Consider the following 15,135-nt stretch of genomic DNA (forward strand, 5'->3'; position numbering starts at 1 on the left):
GGGAGGCAGAGGCAGGCGGATTTCTGAGTTCGAGGCCAGCCTGGTCTACAAAGTGAGTTTCAGGACAACCAGGGCTATACAGAGAAACCCTGTTTCAAAAAACCAAAAAAAAAAAAAAAAAATTGTTTTTCAGCACTCTACTCCGAGGTAGTATCTGTCTTTGACACTGATGTGTTTCCTGTATGCCGCAAAATGCTGCATCTTGTTTATGAATTCATGTCTTTTTATTGGGGAATTGAGTTATTGTTGAGTTATTAGGGAATAGTGATTTTTACAACCTGTTACTTTTGATGTTATTTTTGCTTGTGTTGCTATCTTCTTTTGGGGTTGTTGAAAAACAGAATATTTTCTTGCTTTTTCTAGGGTGTAGTTTCCCTCCATGTGTTGGCATTTTCCACCTATTTTCCTTTGTAGAGCTGGATTTGTGAAAAGTTGTTGTGTAAATTTGGTTTTGTCATGGAATATAATGGTTTCTCCATCTATGGTAATTGAGTTCTGCTGGGGACTGTAGACTGGGCTGGCATTTGTGTTCTCTGAGGATCTGTATGAGATTTCTAGGATCTTCTAGCTTTCATAGTCTCTGGTGAGAAGTCTAGTGAATTCTGATAGGTCTGCCTTCATATGTTACTTGACCTTTTTCCCCTGACTGCTTTTATTATTATTTCTTGGTTTAGTGCATTTGGTGTTTTGATTACTATATTACAGGAGGAATTTCTTTTCTGGTCCAATCTCTTTGAAGTTCTGTAGGCTTTTTGTATGTTTATGGGCATCTCTTTCTTTAGGATAGGGGAGTTTTCTTCTATAATTTTGTTGATATTTACTGGCCCTTTAAGTTGGGAATCTTCACTCGCTTCTATACCTATTATCCTTAGATTTGTTTTTTTGTTTTTTTTTTTCCATTGTGTCCTAGATTTTCTGGATGTTTTGTGTTAGGAGCTTTTCGAATTTTGCATTTTCTTTGATTGTTCTATCCATGTTTTCTGTCGTATCTTCTGCACATGATATTCTCTCTATCTCTTGTATTCTGTTGGTGATGCTTGCATCCATGACTCCTGATCTCTTTCCTAGGTTTTCTATCTCCAGGGTTGTCTATCTTTGTGATTTATTGTTTCTATTTCCAGTTTTAGATTCTGGATGCTTTTGTTCCTTTCCTTCACCTGTTTGGTTGTGTTTTCCTATAATTCTTTAAGGGATTTTTTTTCTCTTTAAGGGCTTCTACCTGTTTAACTGTGTACACTTGTATTTCCTTAAGAAAGTTACTTATGTCCTTCTTAAAGTCTTCTATCATCATCATGAGGTATGTTTTTAAATCAGTCTTGCTCTTCTGGTGGGTTCACTCTGGTGATAGAACTGGGTGCTGATGATGCCAAGTAGCCTGGGTTTTTGTCACTCATGTTCTTGCCCTTGCCTTTAGTCATATGGTTATCTCTGGTGTTAGCTGGTCTTGCTGTCACTGACTGTTGCTTGTCCCTCCTGCAAGCTTCTGTGCAAGTACTCCTGGGAGACCAGTTCTCTCCAGAAGGAATTTGGGTATGGAGAGCTGTGGTAAAGGATTATCTCTGGGATGCAGACAAAAACCAGAAGGTCCTGTCCCCAGATGTTCCTTGGTACCTGTGTCATGATGGCTCTGACAATGTCCCTCTTGGTCCAGGAATTTGAACAGAAATGTTGTGTTGGCTCTCCTGGGAGATTAGCTCTCTCCTTGTGGTATTTGTGTATGTAGAGTTGTGGCACAGGATCAGCTCTGAGTGCGGACAGGCTGCTTCTATGTTCCTGTGTCCAGAGGGTCCCTCTGACCAGTAGTAGTGGTTTTACCTGTGCTCACAGGCTTTTCAGTATACCTGGGAGTCTATCTCTCTCCTGTCACTATTTTCGTAAGGATCCCTATCTACATGTGGATCTTAAAACAGCCAGACTCTCTTCTGCAGGTAGCCAGAAGGTGATGGTCTTCTATTCTGGGAAGAGCCTGAGCATACAACTTGATTTTTTTCTTAATTACAAATATAGTGAGTTAATAATCTTGAGCTTGTGATCAAATTGTATACTGTAGCTAATGGATCATTGGCGTGAATATCTATTGCTAAGCTTGTTTTGTAATATTAGAGCATAACCATAATTTTGGAAAGCAAAACCCAGCTTTTATCAGTGTAAGTAATCCATTCTCTTTAAAATAAATACCAAGAGCATTACTTTCACATTAAAACGTTTGGTAGCCAGTTCATATATATGAATGCATAGCAGTGCACCTTTAATTTATTTGTTGTTGTTGGGGGGTTTTTTGTTTTTGTTTTTTTTTTTTTGTTTTTGTTTTTTGTTTTGTTGTTGTTGTTGTTTTTAGACAAGGTTTCTGTGTAGTCCTGGCTCTCCTAGATCTCACTCTGTAGGCCAGGCTGGTCTTAAACTCAGAAATCTACCTGCCTCTACCTCCCAAGTGCTGGGATTAAAGGTGTCCACCACCACTGCCCGGCTACAATGCAGCTTTAATATTTCAAAAGAGAGACATTGTTTTAAATCCTATTTTTTATAAGTTTAGTTCTGGGATAAGATTTACATAATATATTATTTGAAATTAGAAGTATCTTTAGAGACCTGCTTTCCTGGGTTCTCATGCCATGAGCTATTACTTAGAATGACTCCAACCCTGAGTTACCAGTTTTTAAGGTAACTTTATGTTACCAATGTTACTAATTTTTAATCATACCCAGTAACTTATAAACCAATACTCCATAACGAAGACATGGGGTAAATATTTTACTATTAAAACCAGTAAGTTACAAAAATAAAGTGGCTACACACATCTCATATATCTAGAACAGAAAAAAATTATTAATTTATCCCTTAAAATGACAACCTAACCATAATTTATAAAATCACCACACCCAAAAGTAAGGGATCAGCATGACAAGACTGCACAATGTTGTCCTGCTAAATTTAAAGGGGTGAGTAGGGGTGCAAAAATTAGAAAACCTGGTTAGAATTAAGAAAGGTAGCTTAGCATTTGTTTTCCAGTCTCTGCATGCTTAGAACACTCGGGTTTTGACTGAAGTTCAGTTATCTGTCTGAAAGGCTGTATGAACCAAGTCCATTTTGAGTCAGCAGCAATTTCTGAAACTATTCTAGAAGCAAGTCTCTGGAAACAGAATAAAGAGGCAGGTACCTGGAAAAAAAGGTCATCTCAACATCCCCACTAATGAATCTAGTTGGCGGGACACATTCTGCAATATGTTAATCTTACAACCAAGATTTCAGTTCTATTAAGACATTCGTATGGATTGTGCAAGGTGCACAGATCAGGTAAGAATTAATTTTTGCTACTTGTTAGAGCAGGTGAAAGACAACTACTCTTTTAGGAGTTAATTTACTCAATAATAAATCCCCATTCATTTTATAGGAAGGATGACAGGATGAATATAAAGTGTTCCATAACCAATAATATATATGGTCTAATTTTAGGTGAAGTTTTGGCTAGAGACTTTATATGTCTAGGCTAGTTATATGGCTGTTCCCATGTGGAGGAATCAGCAAATCATGTTTCCTGCCTGTTTCATTTTCTCAAACATTATTATTTTTTTTTGGTAGCCAATATCTTCAGGGGTCTTTCCCTGTCCATATCACTCTGGAAGGTGTCCAAGTCTATTTCTTCTTTCTTATTAACACAAATATAGATCATCTTCCATAATAGCATAGACTTTTAAATTTTTCTTTAGTTTTTTCCATTCATTCTCCATTGTGTAGAAATTAATACCTCTAATTATCTGTAGTATTATCTTCATGCCTTTGTTTCCTACATTTGAGATCAAAGCTGGGATTACCTTATTCCATGTATACTCAAACACATTTAAACAATTACCACTGTCTCATTTATCCTTGAAAGCAATTAAATAAATCTCATCTATATCTCTTTATTTTTTATCTGATTATAGCTCTGGGCAGCCTCTGTCTATGTTTTCTGAGCAACCTATTTTACAGTGCTTCCAAGCTCAAACAATCTGAGACAGCCAGAAATCTTTGAGAAGGGCATGTGGTAAATCATGACTAACAAAGATATCTGTGTCAGCTTGGGGGGTTTTGCTGAGTCCCAGCTCATGCCATGAACCCAAGAATTATGCATACCAACTCAGCTCACTTTTTGTTCTAGATGTGAACCTGTGCAACTTGGTGAGGAACCACATGGCTCCAGCAAAACCAGCAACTCTGCTAAGAATCCAATTTTCCCCATCTATTAATATCACATCTTGGCACATGTTTTCTATTTGAGAATCTCCAATTAATTTTTAATACTGAGTTCAAGCCTATATGTGAAATGCATTCTGTAAAGTTAGTTGGTTACTATGTTCTAAGACACCACCTGTGTAAGTTCCTAGCTCAGCTTGCAGATGCTTTGGCGTCTGAAATGAAAGACAAACATCTTTACTTAATATGCCAAATCAGCTCATTGACTGGGACACTCCCAACCTTGATATTTCTAATGCCTCCCCTGTGATATTTCTGAATTATTACATACTAATATCTATATTCCATCTTTGCTACCCCAGATACAGTAAGAGGAGGGAACACTGGAGCCACTCTTCCTCAACTTTTACATGGCTGATACTCTGTCTATCACATTTCTCAAGTCTGCATCCAATTCCTTTACTGGCATGGGGATTCTCTTTGTTCCCCTTGCCACAAATCCAAAATGCTTGCCTATGTGACCTGCTTAGCCATTGACTGCTGGCAATTTTGTTTACCAGTTACAATCAGCTTGGGACAGGGAATCTCAGTGTCTCAAATGCAGGATTAGCAACCAGTTTGGGAACCAATTTAACACAAGTTGCATGAGAACCAATACACAATTGGGAAAGCAGAAAAAGAAAACAAAACCAAACACCAGGCCCTAAGTATTGCCTTTTTGTTATTATCCTGCATTTACTTATATGGTGAAACTAAGTTCAAGTCTCCTGGCATGGAGTATTGTGGAGATCCAATCTACCTTTACTCATACTGTATTCTTGAAAACATGACTGTCTCTAACAATGCCTTCTGCTACACATCTTGTGCTCCTCAAAACATAACACCTGTTCTTTACCACAAAAGAACAAATCTATACGATTGGTTAAACTATAACACACATATTCTATAACAGTTGACACTGTAAACTACATAAGCCCCTATCCCTGAATCCTGATTGGTGTGAAAATAAAGCTATAATTTGAAAGCAATGTTTCAGTTGTCACTTTTTAAAAAATAAATTTCTTTTTTTCTTTATTGTTTAATCTTTTTTTTTTTTTTTACAATCCAGACTTTATATGTTGCTACCCCGAACAGCAGAAAAGAAGCGACAAAACCAATGTCCTTCTCAAGGCAGTTTATTCAGGAACTTAATGTGCAGGAAAAAGATGCCCCCACCTCTTTCAGCCATCCCCCTTTTATACCCTCCCCATCACCCCAGTCCACATAGGCACAGTTCATTGGCTCAGAACTACATTCGTCACATCATCCAATCTTATGTTGTGGTGCATCTGAGCAATGCAGCTCAAGATACATGGCTATCTTGAGGGATATGAGGAAGTCAGATGCCAGTCATAAGACTTGGCAGCAGTCCCGGGTGCCATCTTGGGGCCGTGGCCACACCCACTCCTCACATCTCCCCCTTATTCTTTAAATTGGCAGAAAGAATGCCTGTCTTAGGTTACCCCCTGTAACAATGCTCCTTACCCCTCATTGGGAGACAGAAGTGGTCTGATCCCTGTCTTAGGTTGGTAACACGTACAGGGAGTCTTACTTGTCATTGACTACTTCTCTAGCATGCCAAGCCACACTTGAGGAGATTGTCCCATCTCCACAGCTGCAAAGGCTTGTATCAACAGAGCTTGAGCCCTGCGATGACGATGTTTCATGTGGCAGATGCACCAAAAGGCTGAGACACTGATGAGTAGATAGCACAGTGCCAATCCACAAATACTGGCCCATTCCTTTAGGTGTGACATAGCAGTGACAATCCATTTTGCAAGTCCTTCAGCCATGGATACTTCCTCCCGAGTGGAATTGATATGGACTATCCCAAAATCTCTTTTGGGTCTAAACAAGGTCATAACCGAAGGGGCCTGCATGGGCCATGGTAACAATCTAGGCATTCTGGTCACAATAGCTAAAGAAAACATAGAAGCATTCCAACACATACTATAAAAACAACTCCTTACATTCTACAACATCATCAAAATAACTACCATTATAAACTAAAAATACAAAAGGAGGCCAAATGCATACAGGTGTGGCTTTAAAGAATACATTCTTCCCATAAGCAAGTTGAATTGAATAACAGAAGACTCAAATAATACAGATCCATTCCAATAAAAGCTAGCATTTCCCCATGCCCCACCCATCAACATACTCAAAGGAGAAAGATCTGTATAACTCCCAATTTATCCCACACAACAGCCAAACATTAAAGGGATTGCTTGCCGCTCTCTGGGCTGGATTTTGATACGTCCAATTAAACCCTGAAAACGTTTGATTATGACTGGTACTAATATAAGGGGAAAAGGTAAAATATTTTTTCATGGCCCACGCAGCTTTCCTGGACTGTCAGCCAGTCCATGGGGGTAGCGAATCTCGAATACCCCTATAAAAGGGGGCTCATCGTGCCTGAGGAGGAATAGAATCATTACCTCTGGGGATACTAGCAGGCTAGTCAGTTTAAAACCCATCTTTTTCATCAAATCATGCCCCCATAATGAAATAGGGATGGGCAGCATATAGGGCTGGAAATGCCCTGAATGCCCTCCTTGTCACGCCAACTTAGATGGCAACAACTCATTTCTGGCATCTAAGCATATCCAGTCCTCTCAGGGTTTGCTCTGATCGCTGACGTGGCCAACCAGAGGGCCAATCCTTGACGCTGATGATACTGCGATCTGTACCAGTGTCCAACAGCCCAGAAATAGATTTTTAATTATAAGCTGCAATAAAGGTCTTTCATCTAAATCTAGGGAGCAAAAACCGGCAGAAGTGCCAGTAGAGCCAAATCCCTTGTCCCCTCTTTCTTCCTCCTTAGCTGGGAACTGAGAATGACAGCTAGGTAATAAAAGCAACTGAACTATGCGATCTCCGGGGCAGATGGCTACTATGCCCCTAGGTGAAGAGACCATGATCTTGACTTGTCCTGTATAATCTGAATCTATGACTCCAGGATGGACTATCAGGCCCTGCATTGTTACAGAGCTCCTTCCTAAGATCAACCTTACTGTATCTGCTGGTAAAGGGCCTTTGAAATCTGAATCCACCAGCTGGACCCTCATATAGGGAGTTAATACGAGTTGGGTGGCAGAACGGAGGTCAAGCCCTGTGCTTCCTCTCGTGGCCCTCCTGGGTTGTTCCACTGCATTGGCTTTCTCAAATTGGGCCATCCCTCTGTGACTGCCCCATATATTTGAGGGCCCTGAGGTCGGGGGCTCCCGTCTCCCATTTTTTTTGGCCGAGCGCTGCCATGCTCAATTGGCTGCCCATGAATATCCTTCACTGAGCAACACTCATGGGCCCAATGATTTCCCTTTTTACATTTTGGACAAAGTCCAGGTACCCGAGGCCACTGGCCTCCCGTTCCAGTCTGTTGTGGGCATTGTCACCTCATATGACCAGGTTGCCCGCATTTGAAACAGCCTGTATTCCTGGACCCATTCTTTCCTTGGGAGACCTGCACAACTGCAACAGCCAGCTCTGTGTTAGTTAATGGACCTCCTAGTTCTCTACAGATCTTCATCCATACCTCAAGCCCCTTATGGGTTATATGGGTTAATGGCTTGTCTATATTCCTTGTACATTGTTCAAAACTCAGCTGTTTCACTAATGGCATCGCCATATCAGGATCTCCAAACACCCTCCCTACCGCTTCTACCACCCTGTCCACAAAGTCTGCAAATGGCTCTGTGGGTCCTTGAAGGATTTTTGTTAAATTAACACTATCCTCTCCTGTTAGGGAGGGACTTCCAAGCCTTAGTTTCAATTTTATTAATTTGTTCATAAACTTGTATAGGGTAGTTAATCTGTGCAGAGTCAAATCTTCCTTGACCTAATAACATATCCTGATCCCAAGCCGCTTGTCCTGCACTCACGTTCTGAGCAGCCTGTTCACCTCAATATTCTATAAAGAATGCTTTCCAGTCATGATACTGTCCAGGGGAAAGACAGGCTCATGCCAGATTCTGCCAATCGCTTGGAGTTAGACAATAGAGATGCAGAGATTCAAGTTGAGCAATAACGAAAGCGGTACTGACATAGGCTGGTACCTCTCCCGCCAGTCTTTGAATTACCTTCTAATCTAGGGGCTCATGGAATTGAGCTCTTTGAGCATCCAGGAAAACTGGGAAGCAGTAAGCACTTAGCTCTCGCCATGCTTCGGGATGCAAACTATGCCCTGTGGCACATTTGGGAGCATAAGGTGGCAGCCGCGGTGGCCCCGGAGCCAATGGCTGCACTTTTACTTTCACTTTTTCTAAACTGTCTGCTATGCTTTCCAAGTCATCTTCGGACATGTCCCCTTCGCTAGAACTGCTTTCGGCATCGAACTTCTGTGATCTCTCCTATCTTACTTGGTTCAAAGCCTCTTTCCCCTTCTGCAGTTCAGCTCCACATCTTTCCTTGTCCTCTATACAGTTGTGAACTAATTTCCATACCGGTAGAATCCCTTTTGTGAGGATTCCCTGTTCCTCTGCAAACTTCAAATCTTTTCCTAACTTCTCCCAGCTCGGTCCCGTAAGGTGACCAGATCTATTTATCTATCTATTGTCTTGCCAGCAAGAACACACGAGTGAGAAACCAGATCTTTCTGCAGCAACTTTATTACACCAGCTTCAACATGAAGAGGAAGACCCCAAGCACTAAAAAGGCGCTGCTTATATGCAGCTTAGTGTGGCGAGTCCACACCTGATTGGCTGCTCTCCCACAGCCTCATCAACACACCCCGGGATGGGCCGTGACTTGGTGCGAAGAAAACACTCTCACACATGCGCACATTGCTTGTTTACCAATTAGGCCACGCAGGCACAGCGGAAATCGCTTCCCACAACCAGAGACTGGGAACCATGGGGCCACCTGATCTACCACTTTCAGAAATTTTTCTAGGGTTTCCTTTTTCAGCCCAATTCCTTTCACCTTTAGGAGGGCTTTCAATGCCTGACGAACAGAATGTCCTGATATTGTGTTTCCCATAGTGCTTGGTGTAACTTTAATTGTCTCACTCCAAGAACCTCAATAGTCCCTAATCCGGGAACTTAATAGTCTCTAACCGAGAACTTGAATCTTCCCACTTACCTGGGAGCTTACCACCTGGCTACCCTGAGTTCTGGACTCGTCAGGTCCCCATAAGGGCCACCACTTGTCGCTACCGTCTCCAACCAGCAGAAAAGAAGCGACAAAATCAATGTCCTTCTCACAGCAGTTTATTCAGGAACTTAAGAATGTGCAGGAAAAAGATGCCCCCACCTCTCTCGGCCATCCCCCTTTTATACCCTCTAGTTCACTCCCCATCACCCCAGTCCATGTAGGCACAGTTCATTGGCTCAGGACTATATTCATCACATCATTCGATCTTATGTGCAGCTCAAGGTATGTGGCCATCTTGAGGGATATGAGGAAGTCAGGTGCCAGTCATAAGACTTGGCAGCAGTCCCGGGCATCATCTTGGGGCTGCGGCCACACCCGATCCTCACACTTATACCCCTGTAGGTCCACCCACCAACTGTTCCACATCTCTTACACCAATCTCCAAGATTTTCCCATGCATACCATCCATCCCACCAGAACTCCCCACTCTGAGGGCCCCACATTTCTTGAGCGTTGGGTGCATCTTCTCTTGATTCCAGACTCAACAGTCTTCTGCTATATATTAGGTGGTTTATGCTACCTGGTTGTTTGATCTGTGTCTGAGAGATCCCAGGTGTCCAGGTTAGTTGAGACTGCTGGTCTTCCTATAGTTACCCTCCACCTCAACTTCTTCCAGCTTTTCCCTAATTTAAACACAGGGGTCACCAGTGGTCCATTGGTTGGGTGTAATTATCTGCATCTGTCTCTTTCAGCTACTTATTGGAACTTTTGGAGGGCAGTCATGATAAGCACTTGTTTGTAAGCATACCATAGCATCCGTAACAGTGTCAAACCTTGGTGCCACCACTGAGCTGGATCTTAATTTGGGAATGGCACAGGGCCTTCTTTTGCTCAGGCTCTTCTCCATTTTCGTTCCTGCAGTTCTTTCAGACCAGAACAATTCTGGGTAACAGTTTCTGACAGTTTGATAGCAGCTACATAACATTCTGTCTCACAGTGGACAGGTGTGTGTGTTACAGGTGACACATCAGGTTCTGAGTATACTCTTGAGTCAAGATCCAGCAAGAGATTCATAACAATAAACCACTGTCATTTGTGTTACCTGAGTTTGAATTATGTAGGTTTTGAGAGGATCTCATACCAGAAAGGCTCTACCACTTTTACAATCTTAGACTATTTCTCCTGTATGGATTATTTTCATGATGATGAAGACTGTATAAATGTTTAAAGGCTTCCACATATGAATGCATGCATAGGTTTTATCTTTCATAATGATGAAGATTTAGAAAACTTGAAAAGGCTTCACTATATTAAATATATTAATAAATTTCTATGCAGTATGGATTGTTTCATTGTGAAGACTACAGACATATTCAAAAAGCTTTACCATATTAAATACAATCACAGGACTGCACATTATGATTTCTTTTGTGCCTTTGAATATTACTGACAAGAGAAGGCAATACTACATGGCTTACATACAGATGGTTTCTCACCTATATGTCTTATTTTATGTATTTGAAGATTGTAATGTACAACGGCTTTATCCAGTTGAATACTTTCATAGGGTTTCTCTCAAGTGTGTCTTCTTTTCTTTACATAGAGAGTATTGTGACTTATAGAGTTTGCCACATTGCTTATATTCATAGGGTTTCTATCCAGTGTGTATACACTTGTGTTATGAGATGACTTTTTGTACAACTGCTTTACCTAATTAGTGATATTGAGAGGATTTCACTCCACTACCTGTTCTTTATGGATTTGAAGAGGATTGTAATGTAAAAGGGCTTCAGACATTGCCAATATCCATAGGGTTTCTCTCCTGTATGGGTTCATTTATGTTTTTGGAGGTCACTCCTTCTTGCAAAGGCTTTATCATATTGTTTATATTCATAGGGTTTCTCCCCTGTATATGTTCGCTTATGTATTTGGAGAGAACTGCTTTCTGCAAAGGCTTTACCACATTGATTACATTCATGGGGTTTTTCTCCTGTATGTGCTCTTTTATGTATTCGGAGGTAACTCCTACTTCCAAAGGCTTTACCACATTGCTTACATTCATATGGTTTCTCACCTGTATGTGTTCATTTATGTATTTGGAGAGAAATGCTTTCTGCAAAGGCTTTACCACATTGGTTACATTCATAGGGTTTCTCTCCTGTATGTGTTCGCTTATGTATTTGGAGGTAACTCCTACTTCCAAAGGCTTTACCACATTGGGTACATTCATATGGTTTCTCTCCTGTATGTGTTCGTTTATTTCTTTGGAGGTAACTCTTTCTTGCAAAGGCTTTACCACATTGTTTACACTCATAGGGTTTCTCTCCTGTATGTGCTTGCTGATGTTTTTGGAGAGTACTGCTTTCTGCAAAAGCTTTACCACATTGTTTACATTCATAGAGTTTCTCTCCTGTATGTGTTTGATTATGTATTCGGAGGTAACTCCTACTTCCAAAGGCTTTACCACATTGGTTACATTCATAGGGTTTCTCTCCTGTATGTGTTCGCTTATGTATTTGGAGAGAACTGCTTTCTGCAAAGGCTTTACCACATTGTTTACATTCATAGGGTTTCTCTCCTGTATGTGTTCGCTTATGTATTTGGAGGTAACTCCTACTTCCAAAGGCTTTACCACATTGTTTACACTCATAGGGTTTCTCTCCTGTATGTGTTCGCTTATGTATTTGGAGAGAACTGCTTTCTGCAAAGGCTTTACCACATTGTTTACACTCATAGGGTTTCTCTCCTGTATGTGCTTGCTGATGTTTTTGGAGAGTACCGCTTTCTGCAAAGGCTTTACCACATTGTTTACACTCATAGGGTTTCTCTCCTGTATGTGTTCGATTATGTATTCGGAGGTAACTCCTACTTCCAAAGGCTTTACCACATTGGTTACATTCATAGGGTTTCTCTCCTGTATGTGTTCGCTTATGTATTTGGAGAGAACTGCTTTCTGCAAAGGCTTTACCACATTGGTTACATTCATAGGGTTTCTCTCCTGTATGTGTTCGCTTATGTATTTGGAGAGAACTGCTTTCTGCAAAGGCTTTACCACATTGTTTACATTCATAGGGTTTCTCTCCAGTATGCGTTCGCTTATGTCTTTGGAGGTAACTCTTTCTTACAAAGGCTTTACCACATTGTTTACACTCATAGGGTTTCTCTCCTGAATGTGTTCGTTTATGTATTTGGAAATGACTGGTTTGTACAAAGGCTTTACCACATTGGTTATGGTCATGGTGTTTCTCTCCATTATGTATTTTTTCATGCCTTTGACTATGACTCTGATATGCAAAGGCTTTACCGAATTGAATAAACTCAGAGGGTTGCTCTGCAGTACAACTTCTTTCATGCCTGCAAATACAATTGGCACACATGAAATCTTTCTCACATTGATTATACTAATGGGTATTTTTATCTCTATGAATTCTTTTAAAACTTGGTTTCATTGAAAAGAGAACTCTAATAACATAATATGACTTTGTTTTCATGCAAAGGTGTTCTCCTACATTATGGATTGTTTTACAATGTTGTGGATACATGAAATGGGAATAGTATTGATTATTCTGGCTCACATTTATAGCATACTTTTTCCATAAAAGGTTATTCACATATTTGACAAAAACAGGAAGAACTCAGAGCGCTTGCACACTGATTGCATTCACAAATTTTGTTATCATGAGAGTAATACTACATTTGGAACATGAATAAATGCAAACAAAAAAATTTCTATTACACTAATTCTCATTATGATTTTCAGCAGTTTGAATTGGTATTTGTCCCCAATAATGTTGGGAAACTAATTATTTATAAACTTATAGCACATTTAGAATGTCTACTCAAAGTGTATTATACTGCATATCTTCTAATTGTTCTTGAAAAGTGAAAGGTATGTGGTTTTCTTTCAATGCCCCTATGCTCACAAGGCTTATATTCATCATAACCTATGACATTCATATCAAAAGAAGAGGAACAAGTGAATAGGTTCCATATTATATTCACACAGCTGATTTTTTTTTTCTTCACAGAGATATGGTACAGGGATTAAGGTTTTTCCACAAACCAATCTTGAATCTTTTGAACTGGCCATCTCACTAAATTTAGCAATAATATTACAAGTATATCATTTAGCTCAGATTTACTATGGATTATTTGCTTATTACTAGGTTTTAGACATATACTTGTCACCTAATCACTGTGTGTTCCTTTTATATTAGATAAGGGGTATGAGACTGAAGAGACTCACTTGCACTTGTACAGCATGGCTCTACTAGGCTTGATTTAAACAGTAACATACCTGCTAAGCCATTATTTCTCTGTCTTTGAACTTAATGGAATGCCATGCAAAGTATAATTACATACCTGCTATAGACATATACGATTTTATGAAATTCAGTAAACATCTATCACTGAAAGCAGTGCTTATTGTACACTATTGGTTTTCTTTTAAAACCTGTAGCACACGTCAAACTTTTTTTATAGGCATTTTGTCATCAGCTTGCAGAGGAAAATTACCTTCCATGACTTCTAGAAGTTTGAAAATGGCCTTCAATTGTATGTTCTTCCCAAATGTACCCTAAAACACAGCACCAGAGAAAGTATGTTACATTTTGGAAATTAGGCAATATTTAAGTTACTAACTCCATTGAACTTTAGAGCCATGAGTGATTTATTCACCATATTCTTCCTCATTCTCAATTGAAATTATAAAAACAAATAACAATCACAAAGAAACAGTTGTGCCTACATTTTAAAAAGTAAATAAAAAAATCATAATATTACCTATAGCTGTGAGATTCCTATAGGTCTCTAGCATCACACCCTTGTAGAGACTCTTCTGAGAAGGATCCAGCAAAGCCCACTCTTCTGGAGTGAAGTTCACCTTCACGTCATCATAGGTGACTAAATCCTAAAAGATCCCACATTAGTGTACATAAAAAAAAAAACATGATACAGAAAACAGAGTAAAGCTGTACATCAAAAAGAATATTTGCTGACTGCCCTGCCCACCCACATAGTACTTTTTATCCAGTCTTTCACAGTTGGACAACAAAAACTTAAGTAAATAACTGATCTCTGGGAACCTGATGTCCTAGTATTAAGATGTTAATACATGGAACCATGTAGAATGCTGCTAGACCTTCCCCATTTTTGCTGCCTGAGACACAATATGCAAGAGTGCCCTTAGGACTGCAGTTTCCTCTCACCTGTCCATGCCACCTGTAGATACAAAAGACCATTTCAATCTCCCCTTCCATTCTACCCACATGTCTGTGTCTTAGACCTCAAGAAAGGGCAGACATACCCTTTTCAACCATAGCCAGTCCTCCTGAAGACTAAGCAGTCTGCCAAAGACCAAGCCCACTATCTGTTACCCTCGACAGAATGCTCATAGTAGCTCATAGAACTAAAAGACATTATCAGGGAAAGCTTCCTCTGCCCATTTCCATGTGAGCAATTTTCCACTTTTCTTCAATAACTAAGGCAAATACATGAGGAACAATGTGATCTTGACCAATGTTACCTGTGCTAGTGTGTGTATAGAAATAAAATAAAATCATATTTCCTGTCTCCAATAAAAATAACTCAAAGTGACCCCTAAACTTTTATAAATCTGACCCTACAGTTAGTACTGATCTGTCTTCCAAACTGAGAGATCCCATGCTCTAGAGCTCTCTCTGTCATTGGAGATGATCAGAAAGTTGGGCTATGGTTCTATAGCTGTTCATGACCCTTAGTAATTTCAGGCTAAACCAGGCCCACAGGAGCCCATATACAAAACAATGCTGAATGATAATTTAATGTCTGCTTCCTTCCATATGCATCATGTTC

The 15,135-nt window shown here is 40.1% G+C and overlaps 1 protein-coding gene across 1 annotated transcript; it reads right to left on the reverse strand.

Annotated features, from left to right (window-relative positions):
• Nucleotides 1–13,814: 13,814 nt before the first annotated feature.
• Nucleotides 13,815–14,215, reverse strand: LOC147005701 (zinc finger protein 120-like). Its single transcript, XM_085831880.1, has 2 exons — nt 14,086–14,215; nt 13,815–13,879 (listed from the first exon to the last, which is right to left on the reverse strand). The coding sequence occupies exons 1-2, from the start codon at nt 14,117–14,119 to the stop codon at nt 13,815–13,817; spliced, it is 99 nt and encodes a 32-aa protein (XP_085688006.1). The 5' UTR covers nt 14,120–14,215.
• Between the last annotated feature and the right edge of the window lie 920 nt (nt 14,216–15,135).

This window comes from Mus caroli, unplaced genomic scaffold (assembly GCF_978045245.1).
Source record: "Mus caroli unplaced genomic scaffold, Mus_caroli_1 scaffold_2, whole genome shotgun sequence".
In the NCBI taxonomy this organism is placed as follows: Eukaryota; Metazoa; Chordata; class Mammalia; order Rodentia; family Muridae; genus Mus; species Mus caroli.

Bases quoted from the DNA above. Each gene is read 5' to 3' on its own strand.
- LOC147005701 (XM_085831880.1), bottom strand. From the start codon at position 14,119: ATGCTAGAGACCTATAGGAATCTCACAGCTATAG. The intron at 13,880-14,085 runs GTAATATTATGA...GCTGTGTTTTAG, and splicing joins TAGGAATCTCACAGCTATAG to GGTACATTTGGGAAGAACAT.